Below are 19374 nucleotides of genomic sequence, written 5' to 3'. Positions count from 1 at the left end.
ACTGTTTGAGATTATGTCAGTTATCTTCTCTGCATTGTTTAAAGTCTCTTTACTGCAATTTGGTCACAGATGCCACTCACTTTTTTGGGAAAAGATCCCAGTAGAAACCAGTGTATCAGAGCATTGCGCAAATATATCAAAATAACAYTTAGTTATTCAAAACTGGTAATGGCTAATGCATAATCTGTAAAAAAATTATACTCATCACAGAGAGGGTTTCTAACCCCCAGACACCTCTTGAGACTGGAGCAGTTGCAGAAGGTACAGTCACCAGCTTCAAAGTGCTTGCAGGGCCAAGCTCCTGCATTTTTTTCCAGGAAAAAATGCTCTAACTGAGAAGCAGATTAACAACAGAATTTGATACTTTAAGCAAACATTTGGCATTCTAAAAATGGAGTCATTGTTGTTCCTGTGTGCATTAACTACGTTTTGGATTCTCCATGCCTGCTGTCATGCTCCTTAAACAAATTCAAGCGGGATTAATTCTCCCCTTTCTTTTACTTTACCTCCTCTCTCTCACTCAACTGCTTTCTCCTTATCTTTCTCTGTTCAGCTCTTTCCCTTATATTCATTCTCCTGTTCCCTGACTGCCTGGGTTTCTTTTTCTTGTTTTTTTTTTTTTTTTTTTTTTTTTTTTTTTTTTTTTTTTTTTTTTTTTTTTTTTGGTTTTTTTTTTTTGGAGGGGGGTGCTTGTTTTTTTTCTTTTCCGGTGTGGCCAGATTGTTTAACTTTTCGGGTGCCAGGTGCAGCTGTGGAAGTGAGTAAGCCTGCTGAGCCGTGAGGTGTGGGATCGGCAGAGCTGTAAAACCGCCAGGCCAGATCCCTGCCCTGAACACAGGCGTTTTGTTACCGACAGTGATACACMGTCTGCTCTGTGTGTGTGTGTGAAACAAGGCGTGGCAGAGTAACCCTTTTGTTGCTTTCCTCTGCTTAGCAACTGGCGCTGCTCTGAAATTGCCTGGACACATTTTTCAAGGTGGTGTGGCTCTCTTTTTGGGAAAACGCACATGACAGAGAGCATTTAGGTAGATACAAATAAACAATTGCTCTGTTGTGCGGTTAGTACAATAAAATAGCATAAAATAAATAGGATAGGATAGGATAGGATAGGATAGGATAGGATAGGATAGGATAGGATAGGAGAATAGAATAGAATAGAATAGAATAGAATAGAATAGAATAGAATAGAATAGAATAGAATAGAATAGAATAGAATAGAATAGAATAGAATAGAATAGAATAGAATAGTTCAGCTGGAAGAGATCTGCTACAGTCAATCAGCTCAACTGTCTGACCACTTCAGGGCTGGCCAAAGCTACAGCATGTCATTAAGGACACAGTCGAAAAGCCTCTTAAATAGTCATAGCTTGGGGCATCAACCATCTCTCCAGGAAGCCTGTTCCAAAGTTTGAACAGCCTCTCAATTAAAGAAATGCTTCCTAATGTCCAGTTTGAACCTCTGCTGCGGGAAGCTTTGAGCCATTCCCATGTGTCTGTCACTGGATACCAGGGAGAAGGGATCAAACCTCCCTCTCCACTTCTCTTCAGRAGGTTTTAGGAAGCAATGAGGTCACCCCTCACCCTCCTTTTCTCCAAACTAGACAAACCAAAAGTCCTCAGACACTTTCCGTAGAACATTCCTTCAAGCCCTTTCACCAATTTTGTTGCTGTCATCAGGATTCTTCAAAGGACCTTCACATCCTTCTTGCCGTGTAGGGCCCAGCACTCCAGATGAAGGCACCAACACTGAAGACAGCGGGATAATTGCCTCTTTTGACTGGCTGGTCATGTGCTTTGATGCCTCCCACGTCGGAATTTTTCCCTCTGGGCTGCCAGGACAATGCTGACTCCCACTGAGCCTCCTGCTGGCCAGCASCCCACATCACTTTCTGCAGGGCTCCTTTGCAACCTCTTCTTTCCCATTTTATACTTGTGTTTGGCATAAGTAGAAATATTTGCCTGGTTTTGGTCCATGAATTTKCAGTAGTGCTGAACAATTGAACTGTATTGAACAGAAAGATAATTTTGAAAAGTTACACCTTGGAAACAATCTCTGCTGATCTTGCTCTAATCTGTCAAGTCCAGTATCAGCTGCAATAATACAGTGTAAGCTTCCAGGGACTGTAGATAGAGGAATGTGGCATTCACAGTCTTAGAAGAAAAGGAGTATTATTCTGGGTTTTTTTTCTGTCACATGAAAAAATAAACATAAAACTATTATGTGAGCTTTTGCACTATGTCAGTAGGCAACMTTAGAAGAGGTTGGCTTAGCAGAAAAAGAGGGCTCATTTTTAAAACTAAAGAACAATGCAGGCCCAAAACCAGATATCAACTGATCTGAAGTTTGGACTGGAAACTGGAAGAATATTGAACTCTGATTAGTGGGAGTGTCTCAGTTGGAAATTCAGGGATGAGAACTCTGTGGGTTTTTGGGCAGATTTCTGTCAATGGTTACACAGATATGAATGTGCAAACGATATTGGTTAACATCAGTGTTGACTGGCACCTTTTCAATAAGACTTGGCTGTTTCAGATGCTTTCAGGTGATTCCTGTATAAAAAGCACAAATCCCAGACAATCTCCTAGAACTGAGACTAGACAGCTTCTCAAAAGTGACAAAAAAAAAGTTATTTGCAATCACTGGCAATATTGCTGAATTTTTAGATTGAACTCTGAACTGAGGTGTGTAATAAAATTTAAAGCAACCCCCACATGACAGTGGAGCAGAACTGATAAGACTGAGAATAAAAATGGGTGTATTTAACTTCATTTTACCTCTGATAGAATGGCAATGGGAGATGCCATTTAGGAATTGTGTTCAAGCCTGGATATTGTTTGCAGTCCATCTCCTAGCATTCACCCAGGTGAGGCTATTTAGTTTGTATTTATTGACCTGTCTCATATTAATTTCTCCAGTCCCTTTCTAAGGCTCTTGGTGCACCTACAGCTTACCATGGTCACTTTTATTCGGTAATACTTTAGCTAAGAAGGTCAAGAAGATAAAAATCAAATGTGCATACCCAAAAACTGCACAAGAGAAGCATTACTTTCCTACTACTATTTATAAACTTTGCATGTCCAGTAGCTATTATTTTGCTGTTTACAAACAGCAATACAAACATTTGATATAGAGTGGATTTTACAGTCAAATAGCACTCATTATAGTGGACATTCAACATCAAAGACTCGAGATGTGTCCTCTGCATATGTGCTACAGGCACATKGCTGGCAGAGTATTTATGGGTATTACCAAAGCACCTTAACTCCTGAGCATCTTACAATTGAATTTGCAATCGTATTCCTAAGGGGAAGAGATTAAGTTACAACTCCCCTTTTCAAACACAATTGATTGAAAATTCAGAAAAATTAAACAACTTACCGAGMTCCTATAGGGAATCCTGGGGAGCCTTCATCTCTTGAGTCCCAGTCTGGTGTCACAATTCAGGGTGACAACCTGAGCCTGCAGTGACTGGCACAGAAACAGACCCTCACCTAGGTCTTTGCTACTGGATCACTGTAAAATCAAAGCCTGCAGGTACAAAATTACTATCTATTTTACCTAGATTTTGACTGGCTTGTAACAAATATTTAATGAAGGACCTGGARGAAAGCCTGCAAATAATGTGGGTACATTTTAAATTTTTTTTAGAGCTTTCCCAAAAAGTAGGRAAAAGAAAAGGATTAAACAGGTAACTATCTAAATTTGCAGGCAGGCACAACAGTGCATGACGAACACCAGAAGTCAGGGTACATGATGGATGGCAAATAAGCAGGTTTTTTTTTCCTAAATTGTGATTTTGTGACTGTTCCATTTTGTAACTTACTGCTCTGTATCCTGAATTACAGGATATTGTTTAACAACTGGTCACATTAAGAAAATATGACAGATACATCATTATACAAATGTGCACCCAAAACTGTCACCAATTGTAATTTTGCCCTTATTCTCCTTTTTGTAAAATTTAAGTGCACTTGGAATATGAAATAACTTTGTCTATTGACCTGTTTTTGACTTGTACCTGTGCTCCCATGGATTTCAACTAAAGTTGCTTGAACATAAAAACTGGTGTTGGGTAACATAACATTTGGTTCATTTCCATTTAGGTAGGTTCTAAATACACAAAAGATAAATAATAAATTATCTTTGTTGCACTGGAATTGGCAGTATCATCAGACTGACAGCAAAGTTGYTATACATTTGAAGATGGACATTTTTTTCTTCCAACTTAACTTCCTGAAAAGATACTTAAATCATTATCTGAAATATGTGTGAGTGCCAATAATCATTCTGTATGAAACACTGAAGAAAAAAGATGTCAAAATGTTAAGGCAAAATAAAATTATAGATTAGAAAATATTTGATTTATACATGATACTCTTCTTAAAGGCAGTAATTTACCGAGTTCAAATAAAGCTTGCTGAAGAAAATCTCTGTGCAAACAATAATTATTATCATGAATGACCACTGAATAACSATCAGTGGTTTGGGACATCAGAAAGAAATTTGATTTTAGAACCAAAGTACTTTGGCTTGGTTCAACTCATTTTGACAGTGAGCAGATGTACCTGCAGTACCTGTGCTGCCCAAATATTGTGTTTCTAGAGACTTCTCTTCTCCTTCTTCTCTGTGGCTTGTAGTCCAGCATTATTTTATAGCTCCTCTGAAGCACTGTTTCAGAGCTACAGGATGGAAGGCTATCAAAGAAAAGACTGTCTAAAGAGAGACAACAATGCATAGCATGATGGGTCGAGGAAATCGTACTGTAATTATTGTGAGATGTGGAACACATTTCTGCTTGACAACCTGAAACAAASTATTGTGGTCAATTTTTCACATGAAATAGTTTTCTCTTGGGGGTGACTGACTTTCTAAATCAACACCTTTTCCACCTTTTTTTTATTTCCTGAAAGAATGAGKTTTTTTCTGAAAAAAAATCAGTTTTAAGGAAACTGTATTTCCCACTGATAAATTGAAAGAAAAATCCTGAGCCACTCTATATGAAACATAATGTTCCAAATGATCATTTATTGTATTTTTTCAGTGCCATTCAGAAATTATTACAAACAAGTGTCTAATATTTTTATTTATGAAAATACAAGCCCACAGTAATATTACTTATTTTTWAAATAAAATTTAAATGATTCATTTGGTGACTCAATATTGAGGAGCATTTGAATTATGCAGTTATGTTAATTCAAAGAAAAAGGCAGAATTTTTTAAAATTGTTGCTTAAATTGTGTGGTCTTTCCATATTGCACATAGTAAGTGCTGCTCACAACAGTTTAAAAGTGTTATTTATTACCACAAAATCAGGACAGAGRAAAAAGTATTGAAACTTGCAGTTCAGATTCAGACAGTGTTCCCAAAAGAGAAATCTAATGAKACCCTTAGCTTGTGGCTCTGTTTTATTCCATGTCAGTATACTTTTCATCATGCCAAGGTCTCAAAGAACCTGTTTATAACTATAGGATCCTACTCCCAAATAAACCCAAGTTAAMAAAGAAAAAAAAAGCCATKCACTTTGTGTTGCAYGCTGCTGACTCTTTAGTAAGAGTGTTTTTCTTGAATGGTTTAGAGCAGAATTGATATTACTGCTGTCTTTCTTCCCTAAAAACCATTTCTTCTTCATTATTAAACAATAAAATTAAAGGTAAGACAGCAAACAGGCTGCTAAATTACAACTGGAGGAAAAGAAACAAAACTAATGTCTGCTGGCCAGAATTAAACTATATGCTATATTTTTTTAACAATGAAGCTAGAAAAATAATTTGCACAGAATTTTTAATGGACCAAATATTTGTTCACATCTTCAAATACATTTTTTTCTTCCACAATTTGTAGTAACCTAAAAAATTCCTCAATTCACTAAGAAAACAWTTTTTAGGAAGTTTGTAAGAAGTACACAGCAATAGGAATTAATATTCAGAAGTGCACTGGAAATGCACTGAGGGATAATGCAATTGCTGTTTGATGTGAGAAACCATAATGAAAAGATGTTAGAAATATTTGAAGAAATTGTATTATGTAATAATTGATAATTATAAAGTTGGTAAAAGATAGTACTAGATGTAGACAGCCACCACATAAGCAAAAAATGTCCTTTGAAACAATATTTTTATCTATTTTTCTATTAGCTTTCTATTTCTCTATTTTTTCTATTCATTCTTCCCATATTTCTAGACATGCAAGAGACCATAGTTCAGACACTCATACTTCACACGGCATTCCTCTTCAAGGAATTCAGCATGTGCTCCTGAAGGCTAGTTTCGTTACTTTGAACACAATTCAGAAAAATATTTCTGATTTGCTTAAGATGATTACAGAAATATTTACACAAGACTAATTTTTTTTTATATTAAAATGTATTCCAGTGAGCTTTGGCTATATTGCATTGACTTTCTATATATCCAGACAGTCATATATATTTCAAATATTTGTTTTTTTTTAATGTAAACAGGTCGTTAGCAAAGTGGAATGGAGTTTGTCAGCATTTTAGTGAATTTCTGCACAGATTCTCCAGATATAAAAGGATACAGCTTTACATATTAGTCCCTATTTTACTTCTTTAAAGAATGGTTCCAGGAGCCATAATTACAGTTGGTACATAACTTGTGGGAAAGACTAATTCCTTTGAAGTCAATGTAATTTTAGTGATACTTAAAATAATCAAGGCTGCAGAAAGAAGCAAAACCAGAAATACATCAGATTTTACGGGGAGAGAATCCAGTATGCTTGGTTGCTATAGAAAAGAACCTGAAGCTGTGGTAGGGACCTTTTCTGGAGGCAGCCTTGGATTTGGTCATGACTCCTGGGGATTATTGATATTAATGGCAGGGGCCTTGGCTCAGGAGGCACGGCAGGCAGTTGTTGACAGCCRATCTAATTGCATTCCCAAAACCATCTTTTAAAAAACCTTTTCTTGGTATAGGACTCAGAAAACTGTCATCCATTTCTTCCGAGGTAAGTTAGTCTGGATACATAATTGAAAGTTTATTTTCCATTTTATCAAGTGGGAAGTTCATGGACAACTCTTAGATTTTTCGCTAACTGATCTGCCGAAGCCAAAGAAGCAAAATTTGTGGGGAAATTACTGATTTGGTGGTCTAGCAAAAAAAAACCTAGTCCCTCCTTATAACTCTATTTTATTTACACTGAAGMGATGTTGGGTACTCTATGGTTACTATACATATGATACAGCAGTAAAATGAGATAGAAGCTATATTTCAGTATTTTGTTCCTTCAGATTATAGTCTATTCTTATCCACATTAAGGTATTATTAGAATAACAGAGTCCAGTAGAGCTGTTTTTGTGGGAAAATAAAAGCCAGATTTAATTAAGTTTATAGACTCATAGACTTTTTCAATCAATACATTCAAATAAACTTTCAAAATATCAATGCAAAATACATTGACATATGAAATAAAATTTCTCCACATTGCTTATTAGCAAGTTTATATTGCTTCCAAGTGTTTTGTTTTTTTTCTTTTCAGGAAGACTTCAGCTACCAGTGTCAGTAATACAATACTTGCTATTGCCTCCTCACATCATAAAGCTTCTAAGACTTTCTTTTTCTTTTCAGTATTTGAAATGAGAATTGGCATGGTATATTATAGCCCTTTTAATATAACCTGACATTGGTGATTTGGATGGTATTTTGGCACAAAAATCTGACTAAGAGTTCCTGGTTGTCACTGAAGTCCTTTTAGATTTAAGSAAAGCTGTAATGGAGAAAAGATGAAGCCAACATCTTCCTTGGTGACAGTGTCAAYGTGGCATCACCAGCTGCGACGAATCGCTGGTCACGCTCCTCACCATGAGAGTAACAGCATGGCAGGCTGTGGCAGAGTGTTTGTTTACTGAGAACTTCAGAAAGCAATGGAAGTGTAATATGTTTAGATAATTATTATTTATAACTATTGGTGRTGGTGGGAGAAATGGTTGAAAGTGCCGTTTTGTAGCGCTCCTTGAATTACATGCAAAGTAAAATGATGCGTTTGAAAGTGCTTATTTAGTCTTGAGTTGACTAATTATTAACTACATTCTTTTCCTCTCTTGTCAGTGAGGGGCTATTAACCCAAATCTGCTTATTGTGAGAGATCACTCAGCTGCACAGTATTTTAACATGCTTTTGTACACCATTAATTCAGATCCTGTGCACACAAGGATCCCCTCTCACTGCTCTCCTCCACCATCAGATATCTCCAAAAATACTAGAGTCTGTTTATACACTTGCAGTGCGAGGTGGAGGGAAAGAAATAAATTTAAAACTAACTTCTATTTTCCCTTCACTGACTAAGTCCTGCATTTGACCTCGGAACGGGGCACCCTTCAGAGATCCTCACACAAGCAGGAATCTCTGAAATGTTAGCRCTATTTCTTAGTTATAAATAATAACAATATTCTTGATGGGTGGCAGCTAATGAGTGTCGGTGCAAACGGTGATTTCWGCAGGAAGGGGAGCCAGCAGAGGCCTTACTGACTGGAGTACTGCACGGTGCTGTACTTTGTCACTCGTCTCCGGGAGGTGCCTGGAGACGCCGTGCTCATTCCCTGGCCAAAGGCACTGTCAGCACTGAGCATCTGGCCCGTGCTGCTCAGGCCCCCCAGATTTGCTCCCCCCAGGCTCGTTCCTCCCAGGCCGCTCATCCCAGACCCTGACACTACTCTCTCCGTGACCACCACGTTGTGGGCGTTCGATAGCTCTGAAGGAATATTTATCAGGCTGCCTGGCATGCCTGAGGCAGGCCTGAACACCCTTTCTGTCACGACYACGTTTGACCCATCTACCAAATCGGGAATGCTCAGAGACGCCGGGAGTCGGGAGTTAGGCGCAATTACTCTTTCCGTGACGATGACATTGGAGCCCTCTGTGAGATCAGGGATATCCAGCATGCCACGCAAATCAGAGGCGGACGCGGGCCCCACAACCCKCTCTGTCACCACGACGTTGGATGCACGCAGAGGGTCAACGCCGAGAGAGGGGGTGCCGGAGGTGTAGGTCTCGGTCACCGTCATGTTGCCATGGAGTAGGGGATCCGGCATCGGCCTCGGGGGCTGKATGGTTGCCCCAGACGTGTAGGTGTTTTCGGTGACAACCGTTGTGGTGCCGACTGGGGGAGGCATAGGTGCACTTCCATTGACAACGATGGTGGTACCGGGTGGCGGCAGGTTTAGATCACTTTCGGGGCTGGGGAAGGGGATGTTGACGCCTGGCCAGGGTGGGTTGGTGTCAGGGAAAGGATCAATCTCTTTGCCCAGACAGATCTCTGCTAGGGTCCTAAATTTTGGTCCTAAAGTATCCAAGTATGTTTCATCTGTGTCTTCTCCAATAAAGCTGCAGCAACCCACGGAGCCAACAGGAGTGCCGACCCCTTCGTGATCATAGATCAATAGGCAATCATTTGCCGGCCGGCCTTCATCTTCATCTGCATACACAAATGCTTTCTGTGGTTTGCAAAAACAAAAAAATGGAGAAAAAAGAAACAAACCAGAAGAACAGAGTGAATTTTCATCAGGTTTTTGACTGTGAATACTCAAATCACAGTGAGTTTTCTATAACCACAGTAAGGCCCAGCTGACTTGAAAAATAGGACATCAACAGGGCAGACTATACCATCAACATTTTTAACCTTGAAATAAATTTGTTAAAATACTACTCTGTTTTATSCTTATTTCTGCCAACACATAGCATCTCAAATTTGGTCTGACATCAGTGGGTCTGATTGTGGTGCAAAAGGCAAACAGAGGCCCTCTTTGGGCAGCAGTGTCTGAACAAAGTGATAGGWAGAGGAGTGAAGCAGGGTGATGAGGGGAGCAATGCAGAGACCAGGATAGAGGAGATGGGATGGAGGATTGTCCACAGGGGCATGTCTTGGTGAGTCCAGAAGTGAGTCTGGTTTTGAGCAAGAAGGTAATCACTGATTTGGGATGATGTCGGGGACCTTGGAGTGGTCATTGAAGAGACATCAGGCAGGAAAGAGGAGAATTTAAAGTGAGTCCAGAGTAATGTTGGAAAAAGCAGGAAAGGATGGAAGAGGAGGCCTGGGAGGGAGAGTCAGAGAGTTTGGGGATTGAGACAGTCAGTCCTGGAAGGTAGCAGGAGTAATCTGTGGAGCCCTATGGTCAGCCAACAATTAATACATTATGCCCCAGGCCAAGGCAGGAAGATTGCAGTCTGGGAGAAATCAATGCTCAGGATGTCAGGACTGCTCTGTTCTCTCATTCACTGAACCTTGTTTAGATTCTGAAATGTAGCAATCCTTGTATCTTAATTGGTATTTTGGTGACATGCAATTACAACATTTATGCCTTCCAGTTCACGCCTATGAAAAAAAATATGGCCCATGAAACCATTAATCATGTAAATTCCATACCATTTTTAAAATCCCACATATAAAGGTTAATTATGATGTTGCCAATTGAAAAACTGCGTATTGTTGTCATTGACAGTTCACAAGTCTTTTAGGGAGCAAAAATGGCGATACAAGTAAGGAAGAACATGAACTGAAGTTTAAAGTTCTTTGAGGGTTCAAGTCACTTCATTAAAAAGCTTTACAGGAAGTAGGAGTGAAAAATTTCACGAAGTTATTATATATTTTTACACTGAAAAGGGTGGAAAATACATAAATTTGGTGGTTACTTATGAAAGTGAAATAATTTATTGCCTCCTATCCATACATGCAGCCTTTTTACAAAAAGGCTGTTGAACAATCCATCTACTATGGCAGCAGCTCAAAGACAGTTCTGCTACTGGGGTTGTCACTTTTCCTACCAGTACAGTCACCTTTGCCCTCACACCAGTTTTAAGTCATGGAAGTTTTCATTTTGAGTAGCATTAATTTGGATTGCCACCAAGTACCCTGGGGAGGAGAGTCTAACAAAAAGTACACTCACAGCTGTAACTCAGAGAAGAGCAAATGATTACCTCAGAGAAATAGTTGTCTAGGAAGGCCATGTTCACGCCTCCTTCTCGATACTCTTTTATCGTTCCTCCAATCGACCCTTTTACTTCCCCTGTTCCAGAAATTCCTCCAGCTGTTCCGTAGCCAGTACCAGTGCCATAGCCAACCCCTGTAGTTTCTTCAGCACCAGAAGCTACTACTCCTCCTCCTCCATATGTGTTATTATATATGTCTGAAAACAGAAAAAAGTTATCCTTCCAGTGCTCTGTTAAACTTTGTGCACAATTTTTCAGTTGTTTTACAAATGCTATAATGACACTGTTGAGTTTCTAAAGGTGTTTTAGACCAATTTCAGTCACAGGTACATGCACAGGTATGAAACATTGAAACTGCAGTAGTAATTAAATGCCTATTAATGGGCATCTAAGACTTTGATTTTATTCCTGAGGCTAGGCAGCATGGACACATTAGAAAACACATTTTATTGTGTTTTAGAAAATCAATTATTTGCTTCTGTGATTGGCTGAAAAGACTTTTCTATCTGATATATATATATATGTGCTGTCATGGTGTTTGTGTTAGAAAATCAGGTAATGTTTATGGATGTTTTTGCAAACACATAAATGTATATTTATGATCATATTGGGGTTAAAATTATTTTTCCTTACACATTTAGAAAAGAAAGAGTTTTGTAAATTCTAGAAAAGAAAGAATTTTGTAATTCCTTTTGCATTTTCTAGGAGTGAGGTTCTTTGGGGAGAACAACAATGGATGAAAATAACCACAAGTTTATAATCCAAAATAAAAATAGTCTTTACAATCAGCATTAAAGTAATACAGGATTTTATCTTCTCCAGATTTTTTTTAATACATGATAATGAGGAAATAGTTGTCTTAATGATCAGCATGTATTATAATAAAAGAATTTTATAGAGTGGTCTTAACTGGTTACACTGGGAAACATAGGCTAAATTGTATATCATTTTCATTTTTATGAAATGAGAACATACGAGAACATTTTTGTATAATAAATATCCAGGAGAGAAATTGTCATGCAGAGTAACATTTTTTCCTATCAGGAGTTAGTGAAAATGTATCTGTGCCAGCCTCCTTCCTTCCTATCCTGAAGTAAGGAATGGAGGAGAAAGAGAAAGTGGCACTGCACAACTTGATTTATTCTCTGTGATCGTTGAATTCCTGGAGGTGGCCTATCTCAGAAGCACAAATTTATTGTGCTATGTACCAGCTTGTCTAGCTAAGTACACAAATTGTCAGTAATTAACTAGCTACCAGATATGCTATCTTGTGGGAAGAAGAGATGAAACCGGGAAGAACTTTTATCTGAGTTATGAAAGCAAATTTCCTTATTCTGTCTCCAGACTGATTTCTGCTAGAACTGGTGTCTTGAAAAACCCTCCATTCGTAGTTGCACTGATGAAAAAAAAATTGCCTGGGATTTGACAGCCATGGCAGGTATTTTAAAGTAAGTGTAGCTTGCAGAAATTAATCTGCTCAAAAGTTCAAACACCGGACTTTTTATTCACATTGGAGGTCTTGCCAGCATTAATTTGACTATCTGCAGGTGTGAGATTGGAAGGGTTTGATTATAGCTGGGAAACTAAAGGACTCCATGAATCAGAAGGCATTGAAGCTCTGAAAGATAGTTTCATTACAGCACAACATAGAAGATTTAAGAAGATTTAGAGATCTGCTTACCAGAAGGTTCACCAAAATCACCTCCTGCAGCTGTTGTTGGGCCAAGAATATGTGAGACATCCTGGAAAACAACATTTTGACTCCTTGAATGATTACCTTGAAATTTCCATATGAAGACCAAGACTTTGTGAATTGTGTTAAGGAATTAGCAATCCAAAATATTAATGATAGTTAATAAATATCACTGTCTTCATTAACAAACAAAACATAACAAAAAAAGAGACTACAAGCTTTTCATTATCAACACAATAATCTGTAAAGATGATTTGTTGCATTTTTCTAAACTTGCAAAAAAGAAGCTTGCTAGTTAACATGTTTCATCTAAAAAAGTCGTGACACCAAACTTTTATGCCAAGCTAACTGACCACAGCTTAAAACACATAAACTCCATCAGTGAATGGTAATTAAGAATCACCTTTCATATCTGGCAATTGTTGACACTGCCAGACTTGTTTTAGATGACACAGTGCTACTGTCTATAGCAGTGAAAGTGAAACCTTCTCTAGCCAAATGCAGCCTTTTCTCTAAATATGACACATGGGATGTACTGACCCTGTCTTCAGGTTGTGCACCTTCTATTCCCCATGGATGAATTGCCCCTTCTGTGCATTCAGGTACAGGTTCAAATCCAGTTCCAACTCCACCTGCGGCGCCAGGTCCACAGCCACAACAGTCACTCATTGACATCAAAATTGGGATCACTTAACAGGAAGGAAACAGGAAACAAGGATTTAGGACATCTCTTCCTCACAGGAATAGCTGCTTTCCCCAGAGGGCAGGTGCTCGTGAACTTTTGAAAATATGTCTTTAAAATGTTTCTAACCAAGCAGCCTGTAAGTCTGGCTTTCAGAAGCATTAACTGCTTTAGGAGATGCATGTATTCTGAAATTCAGAATAATTTGTGCCTCTAGTCATAGCAGAGCAACACAGGGGTGGGGCTGTTACTCCAAATTTATGCTTATGCACCTGGGAACAGACTTTGATCTACCTCAGCTGAGCCAATATAAGTTGCATACATATGAAAATTAAACGAACAGAACAAGTCTTGCTATGTATAGCATTCAGTGCTATTCTTGCCTGATATATAAGCATAAATTGGTCTCTTCAAATATTGTAATTGAAAAGAAATACACTTTAGTAACAATAGACATATGCAAATCAGTGGAGAGATGGCCACCTGACTACAGTGATCTTTGGCTAAGGCTCCAGCTGCAATTTTCACATCAAGTATACATAATGCTTGATTTGAAAAAACAGTGGAGGCAACCCCCAAGCCCTAGTTTCACAAAATGTTTACATAGAGTGAGTCAGCTTTCCCAGAGTGCTGCATTAGACTTAGTTGTTTAAAGAGCTCGGTGTTGGAAATTGCAGAATGTTGTCAAGGTCAGCATCAAAAACACATCTTATTTTAGAAAGGCAGTACAAGATTATTTCTTAGAATCATAGAATGGCTCGGGTTGGAAGGGATCTTAAAAACCATCTTGTTCCAACTCCGCTGCTGTGGGCAGGGGCACTTTCCACTGACCAGGTTGCTCAAAGCCCCATCCAGTCCAGCTTTGAACACTTCCAAAATTGGAACAATTCTCTGGGCAACGTGTGCCTCTGTCTCATCACCCTCATAGGAAAGAATTTCTTCCTAAACCTACTGCCTTTCAGTTTAAATCCATTGCTCCTTGTCCTGTCACTACATGCCCTTGTAAAAAGTCCCTCTCCAGCTCTCTTGCAGGCCCCCTTTAGGTACTGGAAGGCTGCTCTGAGGTTTCCTTTGGAGCCTTCTCCCAACAGTCCCAACYCYCTCAGCCTGTCTTCATAAGAGAGGTGCTCCAGCCCTATGATTACTTGAACATCAAAGGGAAATGAAAAGGGGAAAGGACAATACCATATACCAAGGGCTACCTTATACAGCATGACTAAGGACAGATTTAATCCAGACTACCAGGGGAGATCTCCAAAGGCAGAAAGACAGTCTGTCCTGTGAGACTAACCATCTGAGAACTACAGATTGAACAACCTTTGAGAGCTTCAGAATTTTGTGTTTGTATAAGGTTACTGACAAAGTAACCTTATTTTAGAAGAATTAGAAAAAAATACCATTTACATTACTTAAAAAAGTAATAAAACTGTTTTCTTAATTTTATACTTACGAACAAATATTAATCCACCGAGAAACATCAGGCCAATGGCAGCACCGCTAAGTGTGGTATTTGATTGGTAGTCTCTGCCGTAATTTTCTCCTCCAGTGTAACTATCATCAGTGGATGCAGTGTATCCTTCCTCACCTCCTTCATATCCATCTGTATAACTCTCCCATTCTGTGTGGGGCTGATAATCTCCATATCCCGCATCACCACCATCACCACCTTGCTGGCCTCCTCCATCTTCCCGGCCTCCTCCAGTACCCCCACCACCACCAGTTGTGCCACCACCAGTGCCACCACCAGTGGCACCACCAGTACCACCACCAGTGCCACCACCAGTGCCACCACCGGTGCCACCACCAGTGCCGCCACCACCACCACCACCACCGATGATAATTATTCTTGTGGCCCCACTGGTGCAGTAATTCCGACTGTCACACTGGCAAGCCTGCACAGGAATTATGTGTGGTCTAGCGCAGCGTCGGCCTTGGCTATCTCTTACAACCACATGGATCCTGTAAAGGTAAAAGTCTATGTTCTGGCCCACTAGCTCTGCAGAGGAACCTTGGAGTGAAAAGAAAAGGAGAAAAATATTTAGATGAAGGTATTGACTATAAGTGCTCTACAAATCTACGACTCTTGTGTGTTATGTTCAAAAAACAGGATGAAACGAAGTCTTCCTTTTCTAAGCACCCCAATTACTTATGCATCTACAGGACTTATTCAAAGCTGAAAAATATAATATTCRCMTCTGCTTGTTTTTTTTTTYTTGGAAAACATGAGCCAAATCAGTCTAGTTATCACTTTTAAACATGGGAAATACCAAAGGGCAAATGCAATTTTTTATTTATGCTGCTGCTTTTCTGATTTTTATTCACACAATGGTAAGCATAAAAATTGAAAGTTTTATGTGTTTCTTTTTCATCTCACAAAGAATTGATGTATGTTTTTCAAAAAGTTTTCAGTAGATTTAAAATACTTTAAATTACATATTTGCAACTGTTTAGGACAGGTAGGAGACTCAAAAATAGTTTCAATTTTGATATTTGTCATTTAATATAGTCTTCTATGCATACAGTAAGTTACGCAAATTCTGTCATTTTGTAATGTATGAGATTTGATTAGTGCATTAGCTTGTTATGTCCTATTGAGGGAAACTGGCAAGGTTTCAATGGACATTGACTAAAACAGTTTCCTTTAAAATGCAAGTAGTATGACTGGTACAATGCATTGCAAAAGTTATAATCTTAATTTGCCATTTTCATATGCCTCTCATAAAAGTAAAGCTCTGCTAACTATAACTTTATACTCTAATAATAAAATTTTAGAGTTTTTTCATGTGCTTAGTATATTTTGATAATATAGAAATGAAAAAGTATAAATTACTCCTTTTGATTGACCTCATTATGTTTAGACCAGTAAAGSTTCTTTTTATAGCCATACTCRAAGTRAGTTTTGCTGCTCTATTTTTATCASTAAATTTTCACTTTCCTTTAAAAGGTAACACATGTAATAATTCCGACCCTAGTTATAATATGATTTTACATACATCCATATGTATACATGCATATATTCAAATTTGGAGCAACTTCTTACATTAATATTTAACTGAGATTTGAATAGATTCTAAAAAGTGTTTTTTTGGTAATAAAATATCATCCTAATCAGTTGTCTCAGATAAGAGCTGACTACAATTTATTCTTTTGTAAAATGTTGGTTAATTTACCATTTATTCGTCTGATAATCCATGTAGTCTGAGGTTCACCATGTATGCTGAATGTAAAGGGGGTAGCATATAGATCACCATCCCTGGGCTTTGCTGAGATAATCACTGATGGGGAATGCATACATACTTTCCTCATTTCAGTATTAATAGTTGGGCAGTTGGTATTGATGTCATCTATTGAAAGCACAATGGTGCCAGTAGCAGTATATCGAGGAGACCCTGTAAAAAGAAGATATTTGTGGTCAGGAGGAAATATTGATACTATAAATAATGCAGTTAGGATTGGAAAATCAGAAACAGAAAAAAAAATGAGAGAAATCTGGAACAAAAAGAGTTTATTTTAGAAAACTTCATCTCCTTTCTTACCTCTGGTGATAGCCAGAACCTCTGCTTGGTACTGCCCATTGACTATGTAGACTGAATCCCGGCTAATGACCTTGTTCAGGGTGATTTCACCAGTGTTTTGATTGATTCTGAACCAGGCAGCTGGATCACGTCCTATGCTATATCTGTGTTGGGTGAAGTAAAATTACTCAGCATTATGTTATGAATATATTTATTAATTATTTATTTTACAGATAAAATTTGGCACTTTGGAACATTTTTCTTTAGGCTCTGCTAGGTCCTATTGYATTTCACTCAGTTCAAGCAAAATCTGTGTAGACTCCAAAAGATGTAGTCCAGAAAAGTAATTAGGAATAAAGCAAGTGTGTAGAAGCCTATATTTTGTACTATAGAAAATTATATTTTGAAAGTAGCATCAAAATCTAAAAGCAAAAATTTTCTGGATCTTGTAAACCTTTACTAGTACCCTTGTTGATCCTGTAAACCTTTTCTAGAATCCTTGTTGATGACAGTGGTTAAATCCACAACTCTTCCTACAGCATTCTACAGTTTTATTTGCTAACACATTTCTCTATTTTATGAACTTCTAAAAGATATTTTTAAATAGGCTATATTTTTTTTTCTACATACACTGAAAAGCAAATTATGGTCCCAGTTATTATCGTTAATTTAAAGAAAAATAAGTGTAAATATTTTTTTTCTATAGAATTAGCTGGTAGTGACCTCTTCTATTCTGAGTGGATAATATGACCATTACTGGGATTTTGTGCCTGTTTTTTAAAGATGCTAACAACTTCTCTATTTGTAGCAAACTTTTCAAGAAAAAGTATTCTTAGACTGAGTTAGAAAAAGAACCCTTATTCTAATCTATCCAATTTACAGACTGTTAGAAAAATGATATTTTCTGTGTGTTTTGCATAAAGTTAATTAAAGTAGGTGAGGAAAGAAAAGCAGCTACAGCATAAAAATGGGCTGGAGAATATACTATTGCCATTTTTCTATTGCTAATCAATAAACGTTTTTTTCTAAGGCATCCTTTAAAATACCTATTCCTCATCCCACTGAAATCTCAAAAGAATTATTCCATTCAGGGAGTTAAGCAGAGCAGAGCTTACACAACGTTTGATGCGATAGCTCTGGTGTCCTCATCCATGGCTGTGTAGGTTCCTATAACATAATTCGCTTTTGCGCCATGTGCCAGGTTAAACACAACTGAAGATGGGTGAAATCTTGGTGGTTCAATCAAATTTTTTACTTCTATTGTGAGGGGTGTTCCAAATATTTGATAGTCCTGTGCGACAGAGTGGTGGAAGGCAGCTACATTCCTGACACCAATCATCAGTGAGTGACTTCGAAGCTGTTCATAATCCAGTTCCTAAAAGGTAAACCACAGAGAACTAGATAATAAAAAAAAGCTCCTTTAATTTTATTTAAATATTTTTTTTACTTTAAATAGTTGAGTGACAGTGTTTTTACTGCCTGTTTAATTCTGTTCACAATTAATTAAAATTTTAGGATGATTATTTTAAGAGCTGAATCACAATATTTATCCATACCTTAATTACTCTAAGGATTCCTTGATTTGTAGCTCGATCTGTAACAATTTCAAAACAGTTATCTTCATTACCGGATATAAAGAAAAACTCTGCTAACCAGTTGTCTGTAAACTCTTCATCAGCATCCAGAGCTTGTATTCGTAGCAGTTCTGAACTGAGAGAATTTTCTGAAATACTTGCTGAAAACTGGAATGACAGATAAATACCTATTAGCAAACATTAGATATATATAATGTGGGGAAAACACAGCTGTCTGCAGAGATGCTTTTGAAGGGTGTTTTGAACATAGTCGAGAACAATTTAATAAAAAAATATGCTTTCTGCTTAAACTGTGATTGTGGTTGCAGAGCTGAAAAGCTGTATCATCTCAAGAGTTTGCAGAGGATCTTAGAGGAAAAGGATTTGTGCTTTCTATGAGAAATAATCTTCCAAAGATTGGGTTAATCTAGATAATGTGGCTGTACTGTAGGAGTCTGGACACCTGAATGACTGGGTTTTTCTGAATGAGAGAAGCCAGTCCTGACAGTGTCATGATTGGCTTTTCTGGGAAAAAAAATTAAAAATCTATGTGTATGTTATCAGAACTGGGGCACAAGCAACAGATTGTATTTTGAGCACGCTTCCAGGGAACAACCCTGTTAACCCAGCGGATCATGGAAATGTAAAAGTTCTCTGTGGGTTAGTAAGGGCTCTGTTATCAATGGGACTTTTAAACAGTGTTTTAAAACAGTTTTGATATTGGAAACTTACAGAGCTTTGAGCAAGAGTTGGAAAGTTGTCATTAACATCAATGACTTTCACATTACAGCTACAAAGGGATGATATTCCATCTGCAGCCCCATCCCGGTCTGATGCTTTCACAACAAGAGTGTAGCTGCTATGTTGCTGTCACAAAAAGAGAAATAAATATATTGAAGACCATCTGTGCATCTAATAAACAACTCATATCTTACTACTGTTTCCTAGTGCAGGAATTTGACTTAGATGTTT

At 38.0% G+C, this 19374-nt stretch overlaps 1 protein-coding gene across 1 annotated transcript; it reads right to left on the bottom strand.

The window, feature by feature from the left end:
• Positions 1 to 7471: 7471 nt before the first annotated feature.
• LOC130572934 (desmoglein-1-beta-like) lies at positions 7472 to 19325 on the bottom strand (the record flags this gene model as incomplete). Its single annotated transcript, XM_057364986.1, is given in 10 exon segments — positions 7472 to 9446; positions 10927 to 11135; positions 12620 to 12680; positions 13172 to 13320; positions 14764 to 15321; positions 16484 to 16702; positions 16850 to 16992; positions 17944 to 18203; positions 18385 to 18570; positions 19135 to 19325. Coding segments are annotated over 10 exon segments (2948 nt in total), but the record flags the coding sequence as incomplete, so codon positions are not given.
• Positions 19326 to 19374: the final 49 nt, after the last annotated feature.

Source organism: Malurus melanocephalus, unplaced genomic scaffold, assembly GCF_030028575.1.
Source record: "Malurus melanocephalus ecotype Western Australia unplaced genomic scaffold, MMel_1.1 scaffold_46, whole genome shotgun sequence".
In the NCBI taxonomy this organism is placed as follows: Eukaryota; Metazoa; Chordata; class Aves; order Passeriformes; family Maluridae; genus Malurus; species Malurus melanocephalus.
Note: the sequence above shows the minus strand (reverse complement) of the source record. Positions and strands in the feature narration are given on the sequence as shown.